Source organism: Girardinichthys multiradiatus, chromosome 13 (genome assembly GCF_021462225.1).
Source record: "Girardinichthys multiradiatus isolate DD_20200921_A chromosome 13, DD_fGirMul_XY1, whole genome shotgun sequence".
In the NCBI taxonomy this organism is placed as follows: domain Eukaryota; kingdom Metazoa; phylum Chordata; class Actinopteri; order Cyprinodontiformes; family Goodeidae; genus Girardinichthys; species Girardinichthys multiradiatus.
Genome location: NC_061806.1, coordinates 36,072,363 through 36,094,896, shown reverse-complemented (window position 1 = coordinate 36,094,896; position 22,534 = coordinate 36,072,363). Strand labels below are relative to the sequence as shown.

Genomic DNA, 22,534 nt, shown 5'->3' with positions numbered 1-22,534 from the left:
ATTCGCACCCCCAGGATTCCACCGCACCCCAAATCTTTTCTTCTTGTGTCGCTTAGCCCTGCAGCTAATTGCGTGATTTCATTACTTTTTCATAGATTTTTAGTTTTATCAGAAGTATTACCAGCGAAAACCAAACATTAGTAATAGAAAATTTGGACTATAGCTGCTCTTACACCAATGACTCAGCTTTCTTAGTTAGACTACAATGGACTGTTATTACTTAGTTCAACTTCAGTACCAGTAAAAGCAATATATTATTAGCACCTGATGTGGATTGAAGCTGTTTTGTACCAGTGACTCAGTTTCCTTAGTTAGAATTCAGTGGAATGACGAGTCTATCATTATCATCTTCTTTTAGCATAAGATGCTTTATTATTGAGAGTGGCTTGGAACCAATTTCTACCAGTAAACCCGGAAGGATTATTAATTATTATTACTCCCAAGGATTATTAGTGTCATTTGATTTGTTTTTCTGTCTTTGATTTTCTGTATCATTGTAATGTTTTTCCTCATGTACAGCGCTTTGAGTGCCTTGTTGCTGAAAAGTGCTATATAAATAAACTTGACTTGACTTAAAATGTTTTGGGTTATTTCATTTTTTTGTTTACTGCATAATTCTTTACACTTTTGTTTTATAGTTTTGATATCTTCAGTATTTATCTACAATCAAGTAAGTAACATAAATAAGGACAGGCCATTGTATGACAAAGGTGTGTCCAAACCTTTGACCGCTAGTGCATATATTTATAAAACTACCATTTAACACTATTTTTAAGCTTCTATTTTCTGTTTCTTTGTAGTAGCAGTAACGGTTTTCTTGTGAATCTGTGAAAAACCTGAAAACCCGGCATTCACCTTCCTCCTTTTCCAACTGGTTTGCCTCAGTCTCAAACCTGAGAGACTGAAAGGAAGTGCTAACGTAGGCGTTGCTGGAGTTGATTGTGTTTTCAAGAAAGAAAAAAACAAATAGGTGAGAAAGCTGTTTTGTAGCATGCCAACAGCCAGGGGCAGGAATTAAATTCTCATTAGGAGCTGGCAGCGCCACCGCTCTCTTCTTGAATCTACATGATGATGTTCATCATCAACATGGTACAATGGCATAATATCATCAAAAGCATTGGTTGAGGTGTGTTCTAGAATTATTTCTGACATTCAGTATTATGGAAGAGTTGTTTTTACAAACCTTTTCAGTTTAGATCAGAACTCCTTATATTCAGTCTTTAATGAACTGCTGCTTTAACACTTAAAAATCCCTGTGAATATGTTTAGGCTTTCAGATTTAATGCATTTTGCAAAAAGATCTTCTGCTGTTTGAGTCCTGCTACTTGTATGCAAACGTTTGTGCTGTTTGTTAGTTTCTCCTAGTTCATGGATTTCTGTTCAGCTTTTACATGGATCGATAACCCGACACAGTAACACAATATCTTCTGAAGCAGCTAACTAGTAGACATTTAATGTGCAATACATATCAGAATATGTTTCAGCTTGGTACACCTACTTACAGCCCTGCATATTGAAACATTTTTTACAGGAAGTAAAAGTGTTTGTTCTGTTTTAAATTGTCACACACACCAGTAGAGGGCAGCGGAGGCTATCCCTGATCCACAACTCACAAAATATATGAATTAAGTAGCATGAGTTACCCTAAATACTATGCATTGTTTCCATTGCAATGTACAAACCTGTTATTTAACGTTATAAAGTCAATGTTTCTTTCTATTCACAGCTGTCAAAGCATGGTCATTCACACATGGCTCCATGCCCCGAAATCACCCCCCACCCAGTATTCAATAATAGATATTCCTAAATAATGGATGTAATGTAATAGATGGCTTAGTATGGCAGAATAGTTGCATGACTAACCGCTGAGGAGGTAGCCAAGTAGCAGCATTGATAGAGTGAGGACACAGAATGTGATGTGCTTGGAGACGGAGGCCTGGCTTAGTGCTGACATGCACTTAGCCATGCACATTTTTCCAAATATGGTTATCTTCTGAATAAATGGATGATTTCATTACTGCTTTAAATATACTTTCACATAAACGTTCGCTTAATTTTTGATCATGTCCGTAGCCACGTCTCTAAATCTAGCTGGACATACTAGCGAGAGTGGCAGCTAACCAACCTTTTGCTGCAGATGAAATAGTGGTGGTTCTGATGTAGTTCAGATCTGAATTAAAACCTGAAACATTAATGGAAAGGCTAGAGACTACCACTACACATCGGCCAGTGCAGCAGTTGGTTACCATGGAGACTGAAAGCAGCCTAGTGAAGAGACATTGCTGACTAAGGAGTTCCACTGACTTCTTTAACAACTCCCCCTACTGGTTGGGTCTTCAGAGCTATGACAGGGGCTCTGCCCTTAAGCACTGTTTGATCTACTACTTTCTAAGATGCATCAAAAGCATCCAGAGAAAAAATATCCAATTTGGTTCTGAACATTGCTGTTGATTTTATTAGAGAAAGAAATTTATTGTCTGAATGTCTAATTATTTTATTGCCTTGTTCTAACAATAAATCCATTAATACATTAAACCTACCAATTTTTTGTTATGTTTCTTGTTGTAGAAACACTTCATCTCACTCTATTCAAGATGCCAAATTAAAAACAGAGAAAGTTGCCCAAATTTACACAAAACCAAATTTATTTTACATCACATTTTCAAACCCAAAAAATAGTAAGCCTTCACAAGACTGTCCCAGTCTTGCTAGCAATGAAGCATCCCAAAAATAAAATTATTTATATTTACCAAACTGCAACATTTTGAACTTTTCCTTTAATTTTACATGATCAAATTTACATCCACAAGATCTAACTTATTGAAATATATAAATAAAGCATAAAAATATAGATTGCTTACAGAAAACAATGAGGCATTGAGCGTACCCAAAATTGTAACTAGCAAAAGTTGCCTCAGAAGAAAAGCCAGCCAACAAACAAGACAGTTAATTAATAAACCTGACATTTTCTCTTTTCTCTCAGACACACAGCTCAATTATCATCTGATAAACATTTCAAAGAGTCCTAACCAGCTTGCGGCTCAGCAGATATGTTGCAACAACAATTCATTGATTTACTGCCTTCTTTCACTGATAAAAGATGGTATATTGAGACCATTTCTGAGGGTGGACTGTTTTAACTGCCTGTCAGTGATTTTCTTTAATTCACACCATGTATGGTTGATTTAATTTGCTACAAAACAACAGAAATCAACAGGGCAGACTGCCCAATGAGCCGTGCAAGCATGTGACACATTAATATCTGAGGACAGAGCATGTGGAGAGGGTTGAATGTTACGTTTACAGCAGCAGCAGCTTAACTACAAGTAAAACCAAATAAATATTTAAGAAGAAAAGAAAACAGAAAAGCTACAGTGCTGGAAAACACCACGAAGCCCCTGACAACTGGTTGGAGCTCAGTTGGAAATTTCACATAACTCTTGTTTAGTCCAACAATAACTACTAAATATAAAGTAGTTATTGTAGTTATGATGCAGTTAAGGAAGAATGATTTTCTCACATAAAAAGATAGATATTTAAAATCAATAACAATAAATTCGATTTGAATAAAAATGATTTTTGCCTAAACACACTAAATGTGGCTTTTTCCCCTCAATCATTCAGCATCAGCGGTCTACTGGAGCTGGGGAAAAAACAAGAAAACAGCACAGCAAATATAGGAAATTTCTCAAAAATATTTACCGAATCTCAAACATCGCAGGTGCTGGAAATCTGTGCCAACTGTGTCTAGTGATCATGTTTTTTTTGTTTTGTTTTTTTGGGGGGGTAGGTGTAACAGCTTATTTCTGTGTGTCGAGCTCCAGTGTAAATGCTACTCGCTGACACCTAAAGAAGAGCAATTAATACAAGGCTCACAGGCAAAAGATATCCAGCGCTAACCCTCCTACTCCGTTCATAACTAGGGGCTTTCAGCAGAAAACACCGCTCTTTAATAATTTGTATTTGTGTGTCATGGCGCTGGCTTTGGGCACGTTTGCCTCTTGATATATAAAGCTGAGGATCCGACAAGTGTACAGAGACTCTTCAATTAAACGCACCGAACAGAAGTGACACACTGAAAACAGGTTCACCGATGAAATAATCAGCCTCAAAGAAACAGATAATAACGGTTTAAAGAAAGAAAAAGAAACAGCAGGATATGTTAGCTTCTTACATGCATGTTCAGACCACTTTTGCTTCTTTGTTACTTACTTCCATGCCTTAATGCCATGTGAACTGACCAAAATGTCTCCTGAGATTCTTCACAGGACTCCTCACATTCTTGTTTCTTGTACAGGAGTGAAAATAACTTGTTTGGCACCAAGACACCCCCTTCTGCAGTAGATGTGATCTCCAAGTCATCACAGTCAGCATTTATGTGGTTTTACAACAGCTCTCAGGTGTGATTAAGTTTCAAATGTGTCCCGTTCCCACTGGCCCCATCAGAACAGCTGAAGTATCAGGTCAGGTCCCCAGTCCATGGCGGTCTGAGCCACAGCGAACACGGCGGCCCCGAGCGTAGCAGACAGGCCCCACACTGCCATCTTCATGACCTTGTTCCCCTCCCTCCACAGCTGGCCTTGGGCTGCAGGCAAGGAAACTTCTAGGCCTGGGTGTCATAAGGTTACAATGACAGAACAGGAAGGAGGGGGTCAAATGATGAGGGGCAGAAACATGCAGGGATCAGGAGGAGTCGTAATGTTCAAGGCTAAACCAAAGTAACATATAGGCCACGCCACATTTATTGAAGGCCACATTACAATATGACAATATCACCCTGAAAAATGTAATTACTGTCAGGGGCCACACAAAATCATTAAAGGGTCACAGATAGCCCCCCTGGACCACTCTTTGGACACCTCTACTCTTGATTATCAAGAGTTCTGGGCCCTCTCTCTCCAGTTCACCTCACAGGTTTTAGATAAGATTTAGGTCCAGGAACTTAGATGACATGGAAGGAGGTTGATTTTGTGTCTAATTAATCATTTCTGTTGTTGATTTGAACATATGTTTTGGATCATCATTCACCTGAAAGATCCAATTACAATAAATTCTCAGTTTACCTTCAGAGTCCAGCAGGTTTTTATTTATAATCTCCTGGTTTTTCAAAGCGTTCATGTTGCACAGAGTATCACAGATTTTCTGTCGTACTTAACAACTGTCATGAGGTTCTATTCCATATATTTGTATGCTTTGTTATACACCAGACCCATTTGAAGGGTGTTGAAAAGCTGAATTTTTCCTTATATATGACCCCAGCACACAATCCCAATTAAAATCACATTAGCCTTTCCTGTCCTACTATCACAAAAGTAAATGTAGAGTTTCCTAATTGTTTCTCCCAGTATTACTCCTAAACGACATTTCTACATTTGGTAGTGTGAGATTATGCTACATTATGAAAGATTAATTTACTTGAAATATTCACCCATTTTGCCCGGGGTTGCAATAAATGTGTCAAATAACTGTAGTTTGTTTTTACTAAATGATTGGACTGAAAACAAGAAAAAGGAGGAGTTGGAAAGTCAAAACAGCAGGAGCAGAGAGAACAAGAGAGAAATATATTTTACAGGGCAAGAACTAAAGTAATCAGAAAAAACTTCATGTCCTGTGACCACCAAAAATTTGAAAACTAATTAAGAACATGAACCTGCACTATGGCTGTCATTACATCTAATTTAAAGGAGAGTTTGTTCAGTCATTATAATATGTTTTCAGCACAGCTATGTTCACCCATGTCAACACTGTTACATTTCACATAAGTGTTCATAGAGTGTAATTAATTTCTAGTTATTTAAACTCTACTGCTAAAATTTTAAGAAAGTGGAACGAAACATTGTTCTGTTGTGGGAGGGATGAGGTTACATATTGTTTAAGTGCAGCTAAAACGTATGAAAACATTTATTTTTGAGTGAAACATAATTTCTTATGAGTCTTGCAACATTAACATAATGCATAATCACATTTCTGTCCAAACATGTTTTTTAGGAAAGAACATTTTTTTCAAGAATGTTTCAGATTTATTACTGAGCATTTGAAGTATTTATTTTATGAAATAACAAAGGACATATTTAATAATAAAAACCTTCCTTGACACAAAGTTTTCACAAAGACCATGAAAATAAATGTGCCATAAAACCAGTTTAACATTAAATAAATGTTATAACCTTCCTCCTGTTTTACTGCAGGGTTTCATTAAGCCTGTTTGCTTTAGCTCTTAGGTGTATTTTGTGTGTGCTATTTACTTTGCAACAGCTTTTTCTCAAAAAGAAAAAAACATTCTTACAATTTTTAGTTTTGCTCACTTTTAATTCTGAGAAACATTCTCTTAGAATAATTTTTAAAATGCAGAGGATGGTCCTTATTTGCAAATTTACCATAAATTTAAGGGCTCCAAAAAGTTCACTCAATTAAAATCTAATTTTTCTTAGTTTAGCATTAATTTTTTCATTTTAACATATTGTGCAACCAAAAAAGTAACAGAAAAATGTAAAACAAAAAATCTTGCATACTTTAAGTATTAAAAGTTAAAAAAAATATCCCTCAACCAATATGTGTCTCTCAAAACAACTTGCGTGAATAACCAGCAAATAATAAACTGGCTATTTCAAATACGTATGTGCTAATTTGAAATTAAATATAAGTGTGCAAATGCAAAAAATAAACTTGAATCTTCTCCTCTCACCTGTCTCAAAAGAGATTCTTAAGGAAGCAACATTTTAACAAAATTTCTCCATTTTAGCTTTTTAATAGAGATTTAATGCAAATCTTGCACATTTTAGAGAAAAAAAAGCTTGTTAAAACTTTATAAATTTATTGAATTAAATTTCACCTGATTAGATAAAATGTTAACATCACAACAAAGAACTAAAACAAAACAAGAAATGCACCAAAAACAAAAACTCATCTGCTGACTGCAATAAGCCAATTTTCTGCTTGATCAGTCCTGAAAGGCGATCGGTCGGTCAGAAACTCAAGAATGTTTAGTTTTTTTTCTCAATATTCAATGCACTTTCCATTACATGCAGAGAGATGTCAATGATTCATTCGGACTATTGGAGAGCGAAACCTAAAGCAGATAACAGGAAGGCTGAATGGAGAGCAGCAAAGTTTCTCTGTTTATCAATTTGAGTTTTCAGTGCCCGTCTGTTGTGGCGCATGATGGGTCTGAAAAGACTGGCAGCCTTTTGGAGATCTCAGCATTAGCCCCACTCTCTAAAATATACAAACGGAGACTGAGATTGTTTTGTATTGCTAGCTGCACTAACTGCACTAATCGCTCATGTAAGATGCTAAAGACAGTTTAAAATCTGAACTCATTCATTTTCATTGCTTTACACAGCATGACATCACATCTACATTCAATAAAAAATAATAATCTGTTTTTTTTTTACTACTGATCCTTTATTTTTTCCATTAAAATGTCTTGAAAAAAAATCGGAATTAGCCATACATTGTCTGATTAATTTAATTTAATGAATATAACTGAATCCAAATTTTATCTGCCAAGGTTAGTATGGCATTTCCTAAAGGTTAGGGTTAAAATGTAGTGTTTGCAACAGTGAGATCTACAAGTTTTGCACAGGTTTTCTATGCGCAAAACATGTTTTTCTACCTTCTGAATGTATTCTGATGAAACTGCAGGGAAATATATTCCACAGGTTTATAATTAAAGCACTCGCCTTGAAGCTGATGCCACATAATATTTCTGAGTCGATGTAAATCACTGACAACATGTCAGATGCTGCTGTTCAGATGTTCACAGAACACATGGGAGTAATGCATCTCTTTGTTCTGTTCTGGCATATTTAAATCTGCACTTGATTGGTCTGATGGGGGTGCTACAACATTTGTTTACATGTTATTGATTGTGCCAGAGGGGAAAGTGTTTACTGCTGCCTTGTTTTGAAGAATTATATCGCTGAGGTGGGAAAACCTCCAAAGCCAGAAGCTCTGGAAGGATTTTAGTCAGGAATTTCACAGATAATATTCATTTTTTTTTTGCAACCTTCAAAGGCTTTGCAACAACAATACATCTTTACTCCGCTTGTATAAAAATGTGTGAGTGCTCTCTATCTGTAGAAAAGTAATAAGATTACAGTAACTATTTTTACCATGTCTGGAGGTGGTAGAGCCCTGGGCCCTGGTGAGGCGCTGGAGAACAGAGTCTGGCCTCTGGTGGAGGGTGGAGAGATGAAATGCCTGGAAGCTGCTTATGGAGAAGCTGATGGAAGGAATCGAGAGAGAGAAAAAGATGAATGGAAAGAGTGTGCCATCAATAAGGAAGAAAACTAAAGTCTAGTGACATGAGAAGATGGACTGATGGATAAAGTGATAGATAAAGACAAGTGAGGCAGAGAAGGAGGGAGAATTGCTAACCCTGTGCTTCTTGGCTGTAGAAACTAATATACGTTTCAAACATTTGTATCTTTCAGCGTGTCTGTCAAGGTCTTGTGTCACTTCTTGCCCTAAACAATGATTTCAGGCGACACTGAAGGACGCTGACATGCAGAAATACACTCATAGCAGCACAGGGAGGGGGAGTGAGTGGCCTCGCCCACCTAAAAGGTTTCCCCTCAATAATAAAAAGAGAAAGAAACTATGTGGACCAACACCATCAATTTGTGGCACATCTGAGTTAGGAGCACCCCCCTTTGGCCACTGAAAGAGCTACACCATGCTTCCAAGAGTAAATGTTAAATTTATTCAAGATACTTTTTATCTGTTACAGGTCCTTCTCAAAATATTAGCATATTGTGATAAAGTTCATTATTTTCCATAATGTCATGATGAAAATTTAACATTCATATATTTTAGATTCATTGCACACTAACTGAAATATTTCAGGTATTTTATTGTCTTAATACGGATGATTGTGGCATACAGCTCATGAAAACCCAAAATTCCTATCTCACAAAATTAGCATATTTCATCCGACCAATAAAAGAAAAGTGTTTTTAATACAAAAAACGTCAACCTTCAAATAATCATGTACAGTTATGCACTCAATACTTGGTCGGGAATCCTTTGGCAGAAATGACTGCTTCAATGCGGCGTGGCATGGAGGCAATCAGCCTGTAGCACTGCTGAGGTCTTATGGAGGCCCAGGATGCTTCGATAGCAGCCTTTAGCTCATCCAGAGTGTTGGGTCTTGAGTCTCTCAACGTTCTCTTCACAATATCCCACAGATTCTCTATGGGGTTCAGGTCAGGAGAGTTGGCAGGCCAATTGAGCACAGTGATACCATGGTCAGTAAACCATTTACCAGTGGTTTTGGCACTGTGAGCAGGTGCCAGGTCGTGCTGAAAAATGAAATCTTCATCTCCATAAAGCTTTTCAGCAGATGGAAGCATGAAGTGCTCCAAAATCTCCTGATAGCTAGCTGCATTGACCCTGCCCATGATAAAACACAGTGGACCAACACTAGCAGCTGACACGGCACCCCAGACCATCACTGACTGTGGGTACTTGACACTGGACTTCTGGCATTTTGGCATTTCCTTCTCCCCAGTCTTCCTCCAGACTCTGGCACCTTGATTTCCGAATGACATGCAGAATTTGCTTTCATCCGAAAAAAGTACTTTGGACCACTGAGCAACAGTCCAGTGCTGCTTCTCTGTAGCCCAGGTCAGGCGCTTCTGCCGCTGTTTCTGGTTCAAAAGTGGCTTGACCTGGGGAATGTGGCACCTGTAGACCATTTCCTGCACACGCCTGTGCACGGTGGCTCTGGATGTTTCTACTCCAGACTCAGTCCACTGCTTCCGCAGGTCCCCCAAGGTCTGGAATCGGCCCTTCTCCACAATCTTCCTCAGGGTCCGGTCACCTCTTCTCGTTGTGCAGCGTTTTCTGCCACACTTTTTCCTTCCCACAGACTTCCCACTGAGGTGCCTTGATACAGCACTCTGGGAACAGCCTATTCAGTTCAGAAATATCTTTCTGTGTCTTACCCTCTTGCTTGAGGGTGTCAATAGTGGCCTTCTGGACAGCAGTCAGGTCGGCAGTCTTACCCATGATTGGGGTTTTGAGTGATGAACCAGGCTGGGAGTTTGAAAGGCCTCAGGAATCTTTTGCAGGTGTTTAGAGTTAACTCGTTGATTCAGATGATTAGGTTCATAGCTCGTTTAGAGACCCTTTTAATGATATGCTAATTTTGTGAGATAGGAATTTTGGGTTTTCATGAGCTGTATGCCAAAATCATCCGTATTAAGACAATAAAAGACCTGAAATATTTCAGTTAGTGTGCAATAAATCTAAAATATATGAATGTTAAATTTTCATCATGACATTATGGAAAATAATTAACTTTATCACAATATGCTAATATTTTGAGAAGGACCTGTATATACACAAAGTAACAGATGGTAGTTCTGATTAATCAACCCCCCCAACAAAAAAAAGCTATAGTTTTTTTAAATATCACATTTTTCAATCAATATTTTCTCCTGGTTAAAACTTGAACTTTAAATTCTTTAGATTTTACACCAACAGATATCCCATTAGAAATATTTTAGAATAAAATACAATAAAGCACAAAAGAAAGCTATATTTAATAAAAAACTTAACATGCATATTTATTTGAGAGTGAAATCCAAAGCAAACATTCCTCCTACATTTATTAAAGGAAAATGTTCCTCATCTTGTGGCCTATTGTTGCTGCATTGGAGAGTACAGATTTACATATTTGTAATCAAACTCATATTGAGAGATAAATCAGTAAATAAGCTGCATTGTCAGAACACCAAGCATTCAAACGGCTTGTTTTTAATGCTGAAAACTCCACATTTGTACTATAAGTGTCTGATATGAATATAGCATGATTTTACTGTTCTACCGTTTCCTCTAAACAATTGACATTCATGGAAATATTTTAGGAACTTTTAGGGCCATTTATTGTCTTAATTTATGCGGAAACCTCTTTTTAAGCCTATATGTCTCATCAAAATATTGTCTAAAAACAGAAAATCAAAGTCAGGCCTGGTTAGCCTTTTGATCAACCGGATTGCTTACACAATAAATGTAATGGGGGCAGAAGCTAGACAGTATCCATACATCGACAAATGACAAAACAGAACTTTATGCTTCCTAAAACTCCGCTTAATTTTTCACATTTAGGTCCACACAAATCACACTTTTAGAAATGCTATCGAGTGTGATAGGATCATACAGTGTGACAGCAGCTTTAATGTGTCACCTAAACTAATGTGTGATGCAAGTTGCTTTTGGATTAATACTTTTTACATGTATGTGAAAGGTATGAAAGACTCATCCTGCGCTATGAAATATGTTTAATGATAATTTAAAGATAAACTTAACTGGAACTGGACCTGAAGGTGTGGCTATTGGACAACAAATGGATGAATAGAGTTCTATGTTCAATGCAAAGGCCAAATTTAGGTAATTTAATTAATAGAATAGGTTTGTTTGCTCACACAGCAAACCCAAAGCTTGCAGAAACAGTGAACAACTAAAGGAAAGTTAAAGAAGTTCACCAGCTGAATAGAACATAAATGACTGACAGTGAAAGAAGAAATCAAATTTGGATCATCTATAATATTTTTCTAATAAACACCAGGGCTAAAGATATTTACACTAAGCATCATTACCACATTAACCACTTTAATTTCACACATTTCCTCACCTCTTGCGAGACTGCAGTGCAGCCCGCTTGGCCAGTAATAATGGTGGGTACTGTTCGAACAGGTCCTGGGCCTGGCCAATAAGAAGCTCATATGGGAGGTCCTGAGGGATGCGGGAGAGCAGGTGGTGCACCATAGCCATGTCGCACTCAGTTTGCTTTACCTTCTTCTCTCTGTGTAACACAATCTGAAGAAGAAAAATGCAAAACAAGGCAAAGACTCGGAATAACATGAATTACATTTGTTTCACTGTAAACCCACTAGTTTTGGACCCAGTTATTTTGTACAATGAGAGCACAGGAAGAGTTCATAGAGTTACGATAGCTATTTCTCCTCTTCTAAAATGCTTGTGTGGCGTCTGTGTGGCTTGTGTGGGCCTTTTTTTTGCATTTCATGAAATCATTTTTTCTTCAAAACATTTTCCTTTAACAATTTGAATTCATCGTTGCTAGACTGATTTCGGCCTTTGAGAATTTTTCACTGTTTATATTTATACTCAGTTCAAAGTCAACACAGGTGGACAACATTTACTAATTCTGCAACTTCTGAAGGCAGTTGATTGCAGTTGATTTTATTTAGGGGTTTCAAGATTTTTTAAAGTATGCAACGCTTTTTAACAAACAGTGAACCAGTTGTTAAAAAGTAGCTAAGGGCGAAGGAGGAGTATGTGCATAAATTTTATTCTCCTAATTGTTACGGATCAAGTGTGATGAGCAGACAATAAGGCTGACCAGTGTCGTTGTCCGATGAGCTAACCCCTCCCTCCTACTTCCCTATTTCTGAGGGGATTGCTCAATCTAGCTCTCCATTCAACGGGTCCAGACTTCCCTAAACCTGAAAGATCTTAATAAGCAGGTTTACTGAAAGTTCTGTTTAAGCTGGTGTCGGGAAATGACTCGCCTAGCCTCTAGCAGCCTACATCCAGAAGTCTCGCCCTTCTTCAACTGGTGGTCTGGACAACTGAGTAGCCCACAGTAGTCATCCACTCCTAGACAGTCACTTCTGTTAACGGCTGCTCATTTCCTAATATTATACCCTAATATTACAACTGGCTCTTGGTATTTGGGTTAGGTTAATTTTAGAAACACCAGAGGTCAAACTGAAAAGGCCTGTAGAAATCTTTTCTGGAAAATAACTCCTTCCAACCAGAATACTAGACATTATCTATGCAAACAGAAAGTAAAGCTGATGTCACACTGTTTTCTTAGTTTGCAACATATGATGGCATATTTATACAGGCCCTACTTGGATCTAAACATGAGGAAACTAAGCTCAATTTGTGAAACATCAAGCTAGGTCACATCAGTCTTAATGTCCACCAACGCTGGTTGATGCATATTCAAGACACACCACAGCTCAAAGTATAGGTATTTTGCTCCATTTCAGAGCTATGCCAAATTATGTGTAATTTGGCCATTTTGTATACTAAATACCCAAATCTATATCTTGTTTTTGTGTTATTTTACAATTATCTACTTAATTTAGGACCTGCATGACAGCAAAACCACCAATAATTGATTTTTTTCTAAAATTAAAAATAAATTAAGAGACAGTCAGTGGATAATGCTGTACATATAGTTGTAGTGCCTCCAAGTGGTCATGGAAATATTAGCTGAATTCATCAGGAAATAATGCCAAATCCATTGCCATGTCAGCCACGTTAAGCATTTAGCATGCAGGCAATAAACAATAAAATGTGTCATGCCATACTGACAACTAAACCTTTACAAGATCTTACTGTAAACAATCATCTTCTAAATAGCAAAAATATGTGAATTCAAGCATTTTGCTGTATGTTTAGGGTCATATTGCAGTTTTAATCATGTAAAAGAGCAGTCTCCACAGACTAAATTCCCTTTGACTTTAGTTAAACAATTAAGAGTAGAGCTGCACAACGTTAAGAAATTTGATTTTGATATTGTTGCTGCGCAATTCTGAGGACACGATCATCTGTGTCAGGTTGAAACTATGTCCAAAAGGGAGAATATCTAATGAACATACAACAAGTGTATTCATGACAATATGAAAAAACAACCAAAAAAATGTTAAAACCAAAAACAACTTGACTTATATAACATAATTTTCATCTCTGGAATAAATACTGCCCCATTTATTTCAATTCAAGACTCATGCTGTGCTCTGAACTCAGCCTTAGAGGAAAAATAAATAATTTTCTACTTTGTTGCCTCACAAACTTCAAGCAAAGCCCTCCCTCTATTTAGCTCCAACACACAGAGACACAGAGCTACTGAAACATCCTCAACAGCACTATTTGTTTCATTGAGAAGCTTGAAGAGGAATTTAAAAAAAAAATAATAGATCCTTGAAGAACAAAAGGATGCACATATCTAAGGAAATTATTTCCCAAAATGCACCAACATTCCTGCTTTTAACAGAGCATACAGAGCCTTTCATGAGCCTTTCCTAAAATCAGTCACTTCTACGTGTTTTTTTTTCATTCAGCTGAACTATTATTTTTCTGTTTATTACATGTCATCTAATTAAAATGTCCAAATACTTTACAGTGCTCTTCCTCACTGAAAGTTCCACACAGTCCGTGCAGACAAGGTCACAAGCAAAATCAGTCTCACCGTCGCAGCAAGGTAGATGGGCATCAGTGGATGGGAGGCCAGGAAGAAGTCGTAGAGCCTCAGAGTGTGTTTGAAGTCTGACAGGACGTGGCCGTACCACGTGATGAGCCAGGAGAGAGCAAAGATGGTTCCAACCTCCGATCTGAAACAGAGAGAGCAAGCAGTCAGAGAAGAGATGAAGACAACCTACCTAACAACACTGAGGAACATTAATTATTTTCAGATTTTCTTTACATCAAGATTTCTCATGTGCTTTGAGCTTTTCTTAAATTTAAGCAAATATAATTTTACTACCACAATAAAATGCACATATTACAAGATAAAACAAAAACAAAATCATATTAGTCATATACATTAGAACTAGGGCTGCACAGTGGCGCAGTTGGTAGCACTGTTGCCTTGCAGCAAGAAGGTCCTGGGTTCGATTCCTGTCCGGGGGACTTTCTGCATGGAGTTTGCATGTTCTCCCTGTGCATGCGTGGGTTCTCACTGGGTACTCCGGCTTCCTCCCACAGTCCAAAGACATGCCTGTTAGGTGAATTGGTCTCTAAATTGCCCTTAGGTGTGTGTGTGGTTGTTTGTGTGTTGCCCTGCGATGGACTGGCGACCTGTCCAGGGTGTACCCTGCCTCTCGCCCATAGACTGCTGGAGATAGGCAGCAGCTCCCTCGCGACCCACTATGAAATAAGCGGTAGAAAATGACTGGCTGACATTAGAACTAATGTAAATGAAGCATTTCATAAATTAAAAACTAACATAATGCAAGAAAGCACTGATAAGAAATATGCAGTTTAACCACAAGTTAAATACAGTGAAAACAAGAGAAAAACTTGAGCTAAATACTGTTTAAAGTTTTAGCTAAGAGATGCTGAAGGACATCAGGAGTCTCTGAAAGAGACAACCTTCAAAGAACAGTTTCTGCAGTTGCAAAAACAAATCTGATTATTTTTCTGGTTGTTTTATTACAACTTTTTAGTAATGATGAAACATATTAAGTCTCAAAAGATACAGTTTGTATTAAAATCAACTGCCAAGAGAGAATACAACACATTTTAAAATCTGCAGAAAGGTAGCCATCAAGTAACAGATTATTTAACTATTCAAACGTCCTGGAGAGCAAAGAGTATTTACATTCAGTTCATTATTATTAGCTACAGAGTCTTACAACATCTTAAAGAGTATTTTTTACACTACTATCTTATTCAGAAGATGTAAATCTACAAAATGTTTAACAAAAACAGCAGCAAAAAAAAAATGCGTGTCAAAAAAAACTTTTTTTGACATGCAATAACAAATTAGCTAGAAGTTTTATGTGCAAGATATTCGCTAGTTTCTTCATTTTGATTAGAAATTGTGAAGTTTTTCAACAAATATCATTTAGAAATATAAATAATAGTAATATTGTGGATGCTTTTGGCGGAAAAAAATGAAAAGAACAGGAATGGACAAAAACCAAGAAGCATGAGCAAAGGACGGCTGGAGACGTGACCCAACCATAGTAAGTAGAAAAGAAGGGAGTAAACAGAGGGAAAAAGTAGGAAAAATTCACTAAAGCAATACCTTCATTCTTCCTTTTTCTGTTTGTGTGTGTAAGGAGTAAGGTAACCAGCTGATATAGATAGAGGTTGGCAATAGAGTCTTATTTATAATGCGACTATCATAGAAAAAAAACACGTGCAAGCAGGTTAAAATACCTCACAGCACAAGTCACTGACTTGCAAGCACTTGTAAAACCTGCTCCTTACTAAATGCATAAGCTAGCAATAGCTAATTCTATTTTAATGTACATTCTTTTCTGGTTTAAAAATACATAAATGATTAAAATATCCTCAGTTTTGTTCTTAATTTATTATCATTTCATGTGGCAAAATTAGTTTTATGACGCACAGACCTCAATGACCCAAACAGGACTGTAAACTACAATATTTCGCAGAAACTCTCCAGTTAGACCACAACTAAAGCATTCTGAATTATATTTGGTTTACAAAACAAATGACTAAAGATTAGCTCTATGGTTTTCTCTAGTGACAACTTAGTCTAAAACAATCCCAGCTATTTAGTGATGTCCTGACTCAGTTATTTTGTACCTGATCATAAAGTCATGTAGTTCAGCATCAACTTGCTCCAGTATGGGCATAAGATAGTTTAAAATGTGTTTGGTGCGGTCCATGGTTGGATCCATGAAATCCCTACAAGAAGGGGAAAAACAGATGGTTAATTAACACTTTTTAAACATCTAAACATAAGATCCTTTGGCTCAGCGGCTGTGAGAACAGGCTAACCTGAGATGAAAATTGGACAATGTGTCCAGCATGGCGATGGACATCCGTTCCCCAACCACCAGCAGCAGAGTCACAGCGACATCATGGTAGCCCTGATAGTAGTGCAGCTGAGGATTACGTTTCAGCACCTCCAGGATGATGTCGATCAGCTGCTCCTGAAGTACGGCTCTCTCTGCGGTTGGCATACCTGATAGACACACAAGAATGTAACATTTACTACATACAAACACTAATGTGATGAAAAAAACACTTTTTCTACAGTTTTTATTTAAGTTAAGCTGAGTATCTAGACTTAATGCTCAAACTGACTAATAATCCACCAAGAAGAAAAAAAACGTTACCAAGCACTAAAAATAAATTGGAGCAACTCAGCTGAGAAACAGATGACATTTATTTAATAGAGACTAAAGGTAGTTGTAGAAATGGACTGGAAAAGCTACATGGTAGGAAAGTATTCCTCCACAATAATGTGGTTGATAAGGTCAAACAAGTACTTTAAGTGCATTAAGTTTATTCTACAAGCTGCTGAATCATGAGCTGGGCATTTCTGAGGTAGATTTTACACATACTGCTTCAGCATTTAGAAATAGTTCAGAATAATCTTTCTCTAATTGTGTTTAAAGATAAAGTGGGGTCCAGAAAAATGTTTGTGCTCATACCTGTGATTGTGTTTGTGATAACAATTATCTTTTCCACACCATTTAACAACATGTTTTTAGGTAAGCTTTAGAAAAACCTTTCGAAAATCAAAAAAGTTCTTTTTTTTTGTAAATTTGTTAAGAGAAGACAATCTCTATCATTTAAGTCTTCCCATGTAAAGCTTTGTCTTTGCTAATTAATCATTTAACGTCATGAGATAACACTGTGTTGCTCCAAGTACAGAGGTGAAGCCCGATAAGAGTCACAGTGAATTACAACACTCTTCAATCAGTGAAGATAACACGCACATAAACGCACCTTTAGGGAATCGCTTCATGGACCTTCTGACATCCAGGACAACTTGATTGTAGTCCTTGTGGTTCTCCCTCACATCTCGACCTGAAGCAGAAATAAAGATTACATTAGAATGGCGCCTTGCAAAAGTATTGAAACCTCCAGAACTACAATCACAACCTTCAATGTATTTTTTTAGAATTTCTCAGATAAATTTGTACAAAATAGTAAATAATTATGAAGCAGAAGGAAAATGATACATGGCTAGCCCCCCTTGACTAAATGCAATTGCTTTGGGGCATGTACCATCTTTGAACATCTGGACACTGATTTTCTTTTTCAGTTCCTCTTTGCAAAATAGCTTAAACACATGTAGATGAAATGGACAGCATCTGAACAGTGACTTTCATGTCTTGCCACAGATGCTTTGAGCTAAACGTTTCTACTGTGGCTTCGGCTGTATGTTTAGGGTCGTTGTCCTGTTGGAAGGTGAACCTCCACCCCAGCCTCAAGTCTTTTGCAGCCTCTAACACGTTTTTCGTAGCTCCATCCATCTTATCAACTCTGACCAGCTTCTTGCATGCAGACCGAAAAGTGAATTTTGGTCTCATATGACCAAAGCACCTTCCCCCATCTATTTGTGGTGTCTCCTACATGGCTTGTTTCTGTAAACAGGGGTTCCCATTATAAACAGGGCTTCTTATCACTTTCTTTCAACAATGTCTTTCTTCTTGCCACTCCTTTAAAAAGATCAGGAGTCCACAACTTTATCCCTGACTTGTCTGTAGTGTTCCTCAGACTCCAAGCTGCAGTTTTTTTCACTAACGTTCTTTAACAAACCCCTGAGGCCTTCACACCTATATTAATACCCAGTTGAAATTCCACACAGGTGGACTAAATATAAATGCACACCATGCTTAAGATTTAGTATGTAACATTTTCCTCCCACTTCACTAATATGCACTACTGTCAGTTGTTCTATCATATAAAATCTGAATAATATACATGCAGGTTAGTAGTTTAAACAAGAAAAAAAAAAAGTTAAATAGGTTTAAATATGTTTACAAAGCACCGTAATTGCATAAAGATGATCTACACTGATTTATGTAGTGATTGTTAATATAGGTAAATAAATCAACTTGTCATTAAAACTGTTTTTATGAGGGTATACTAACCAGGCTTGTGTGGTAGGTCATACACATTTATGTTCAGTAATTTAGGCCACACTTTTCTCCTTAACTCATCAGTGAGTAGGCCTCCTTTACTGGCTGCAGCTCTCCTCAGGGTCTCAATGTCCACTGGATCTCTATCAGATCAGAAGCAAAAGTTAATAATAAAGTAAGATGCTTTAGAAAAGTCAGCTTGTATTGAAACAATGAGAAGCTTCTTTCATGTTTTATCATTTTAAGAAATCTAAAATTGCTAAAATACAGAGTACAGTAACACATGTGGGTATATTATTTGGGAATTTTAAAAAGGAATAAAATATTCTACTAAAGTGAGCCTGTGTGGCTCCAATGTTTAAAAGAGTCTAAATATTGTAATAGTTTTTTGTTTTTTTTTGAGTCAAAACAAGATTAAATTATAGAAGACCAGATACTGATGTCTGATTTGCATAAATAATATAAAGCAGTCTGATTCCAACCTTATTAATGCCTGATGAATGACAGTCAGCTTATGTTTCCTTCCACCATCCAATTCTGTAAGAAAGAGCAAAGAGGGTTAGTAATGAGAGAGAAACCAGCAGGGGGCAAAACATATTCAAAGAAAACCAAAAACAACGAACATATGGATATAAACCGAAAACTATGGAGCAAGGTTCACCAAACTATGGCCAAGTGCAGACAGACTGTTTATTACTGCAGGTGTATATATGTTTTAAATGTATGGCAGTCAAATAGGATTTTAAGGTTGATGTTGATTAAAAAAACTGTCTCTTCTTCTAGGATTTGAGTTCAGAGAGTCCTGCAGGTTATTTTTTCTAATATCAAATTGAACTTTATTACTTCAAACATGCAGTACAAATGACAACAATGTAATTTTTCTCATTTCATACTTTTTGTAAGAAAGCACAATGAACAGAAAAGATCCAACTCCTGTTGTGGTACTGTTTTAAAGGTCCTACGTTTTGCTATTGTTCTAAAATGGCAAAAAAAAAAAAATTGCTTAAAATGATTTTGTTTATAAAATTTAAAACAATTTAATTTCAACAATAAAACTAGGATGATTTATGTCATTGGGCTATAAAATGAAGACAAAGTAATTACAATGACTCAGTAAATGATGGTGTTATGTAAGAGCTTTTGTCTGGAGTTCTTGACAATGAGACAAATGATTGTGGTTCTGTGAATAAAATATCCGTCATCCTTCAGGATGATGGCAGCTGTAATTTTCCAGGTTTATTCAGACAGCTCAGACTGCCACGCAGTCAACATTTGGAGCTTCATTGGATTCAGATTTAATCTTGTGAAGAAAAGACTGTGGGTGATTTGTTTCCAACTAGGAGGGGAAACTACCTCCGTCACCTCCAGGTTAGTATCCAGATCTGGCTGCAGGGGGTTAATGGTATTACGTAAAATGAGATTTATTTTAAGTCTGAGACTTGTCAACATTTAACCAGTACTCTCAAAACTTTAAATGTACTGGAGACGTTTTATCCACACAATAGTGTTAGCTACCTGTTTCACTAACCTCTTGTGACAGATCCATTTTCGTTGCCCCCAAATCCTCCGTTTTGTTTCTTCTTCTTGGGTTTTCTCATTCCCTTTAAGTAAAAGCTACTGAGTGGCAACTAAAACAAAGTCCCATGGAGGGGAAAAAGCGAATAAAAACAGGATCTGAACACAAAAAAAGGGACCGATTGTGTGTTTATGAACGAAACCGCTCCTGTCAACAGCTGTTAACGCCTGAATCAAGTTAGATTCTGTCTGCTACGCTCGGATTGGACAAAATTGTCACGTGACAAGCACATTATTGGCTGACTGCTGAGATGGAGGACAACCTAACTTGATTGTAGTATTTGTAGTTCTTTTGATTGTTCACCCATTTGGAACATTGAAAGTGGCATACAAAATATGTATAAACGCTTTAACAGTGCTTTAAAGCACTTTGCTACAAATGTAAATACGTTTTATACACCTTATATGGAAGTCTAGTTTTTGGTATTTACACTTACTCACTATTTTTATTATTGTGTGGCAAAACCTTATATTACTCTAGAGTAAGGGACACAGATATTGAATGAATAAATAAACCGATACATTTAAAAAAATATTAGATCAAAAAATGTATTTTCTATAATCCATATAGGCCCAAGTATAGACACCCACTCATTAACATTTGGTTAAATCTGTTTCAAGTTGCATGTAAACCACACAATTTTTCTAGCACTCAATAAATTGTCCACCCACACCAAAACTAACCCACTCCAGGACCCAAAGCATAAATAACAATGCCAGAAATCCCTGCTAGGTGTACTTGGCCTTCAAAGAGTCAGGCAGCATTGCATTAAAAACTGTCATCAAGTTACACCGTCTTTAAAACACAGCTCTTTTATAGTCATCTGTCACTGCATGCAGCATTGTACAGAGAAACTATTGCTAAAGGTTGAAACCAATTATCAACTTTTGTGCACAAATGAAGCTGGGTTCTCCATAACTGACTTCATCTCAGAAGGGCAGAAATACAGATTAGATGAATTCATGGTTAGGCTTTTGAAGGAATAGACAAGTTGTGTGTGTGTGGAGGGGGGGGGGCATACTTGCAAAAATTAAGAAAGACCATCCCATATTGTGATTTGCAAAAAGGCAGTGTTTATGATCTCATGGTGTCAGGGTACAAGAGTCGAACATGTGTGAAGGTGCCTTTACTGTAGAGTATTATCTATTTATCTAAAGGACGAGACAGTATTTTTTAGCAGGTGCACAATGTGCAACTGAATGCATGTTTTTAACTGGTCAGTTTTTGGCCCAGAAAAAAAAAATCCAGACATCACTGTCGATGATTAATTCTAACATTTGATTAATTACAAGATTTGAAATCTCAATCATTGTGTGCAATATATCAGGCACAAAGGTATGCTTGGATGCAATATTGCTCCGATTATCGTATGTCAGAGGTCATGTATTTCCCCTTAAGTGCCCCTAAAACAGAAATGATTGGTTTTCAGATCAAAGCAAAATTAAATCTTTAGGCAATGACTTGCTTAAAGATAGCAGGTTAGCAATCGTTGCTGGATGATTTGATAAAAGCACGGCCATAAAGCTGGACGCGTTTATTGGTTCAAAGAGCTCTAATCTCTCATGTAGATAAGGAAATAACTTTTAAAAGAACGACTTCAAATGCGGAAGTTGGTCAGCGCGTCTGCCAGATAGGGGGATGTTTGCTGAAAAGACGAAGATCTGGCAACCGAAAAGAGTCAATCGCACCTTGAGCTTTTAGCGGTAATAATAACGCGCTTTTTCATTACCAGCACTGAAATAGGAGGAACGTTTTGCGCTGTTGGTTCAGTTGCGAAAGAGAAAAGGAAAAGAAGCGACGACAATTATATACCAGCTATGCCGGGTAGATAGGAGCTGCGTGACTGAAACCCGCAGAAATGAGCGATACCAAAGGGCCCGCAACACGCAGGAGGAGGACTACCATCTCCGGCGGCGGAGGAGCGGGCAGCGTGAAACAAGCCAACGGCACTAAGGGGCAGGATGGCGGGGCAAAACCTCCACGGTATCCCGCTGGAGTCAAAACAGCGGCGGCGGAGGTTTCCAAGCTGCGCTCCAGTCACAATAATGGGAATCTGGACAGGGAAGATTCAGGGAAAAACCAGCAGCACCAGTCCAGGATGAGTCCGAGGAAGCAGAGGAGTGCGGTGGAAGACATCAACGACCGGCTCAGGTACCCGGTGGTGTTATTTTAAAAGGTGTTTAAAAAAAACAAAAAACATTAAAACGGTCCAACGATAGGCAAGGAAGTAAACCTTTAACGTTTAATTACATCTTTAAAGATGTTTTAGGTCATTTTAGTTGGAGGTATGCACCTCTGCTTCCTTTGGGGTTTTCATAAGCTAAATGCGATGCATCTTTGGGTCTTTGCTGGT

General features: G+C 37.4%; 2 protein-coding genes across 4 annotated transcripts in view; one reads left to right on the top strand and one right to left on the bottom strand.

Annotated features, from left to right (window-relative positions):
- The window catches only part of zgc:63863 (uncharacterized protein LOC393372 homolog), a 36,103-nt gene extending 15,740 nt beyond the window's left edge, over nt 1-20,363 (bottom strand). For 2 of the 3 annotated variants that reach the window (XM_047384155.1, XM_047384154.1), the window contains exons 1-9: nt 20,134-20,363; nt 19,088-19,142; nt 18,618-18,748; nt 17,467-17,547; nt 16,510-16,696; nt 16,315-16,416; nt 14,228-14,369; nt 11,639-11,823; nt 8,115-8,224 (exon numbers count right to left, since the gene is read on the bottom strand). In XM_047384155.1, coding sequence (XP_047240111.1) covers nt 8,115-8,224; nt 11,639-11,823; nt 14,228-14,369; nt 16,315-16,416; nt 16,510-16,696; nt 17,467-17,547; nt 18,618-18,748; nt 19,088-19,142; nt 20,134-20,203 — 1,063 coding nt within the window. In that variant the 5' untranslated portion in view covers nt 20,204-20,363. Of the gene's footprint in view, nt 1-2,623; nt 4,610-8,114; nt 8,225-11,638; nt 11,824-14,227; nt 14,370-16,314; nt 16,417-16,509; nt 16,697-17,466; nt 17,548-18,617; nt 18,749-19,087; nt 19,143-20,133 lie in introns of those variants that run through there. The other variant, XM_047384153.1, reaches the window with a different exon arrangement.
- A 1,350-nt stretch (nt 20,364-21,713) lies between these two features.
- dgat1a (diacylglycerol O-acyltransferase 1a) overlaps nt 21,714-22,534 on the top strand; it is a 30,858-nt gene continuing 30,037 nt past the window's right edge. The window contains exon 1 of the mRNA XM_047384773.1: nt 21,714-22,332. Coding sequence (XP_047240729.1) covers nt 22,040-22,332 — 293 coding nt within the window. The 5' untranslated portion in view covers nt 21,714-22,039. The remainder of the gene's footprint in view (nt 22,333-22,534) is intronic.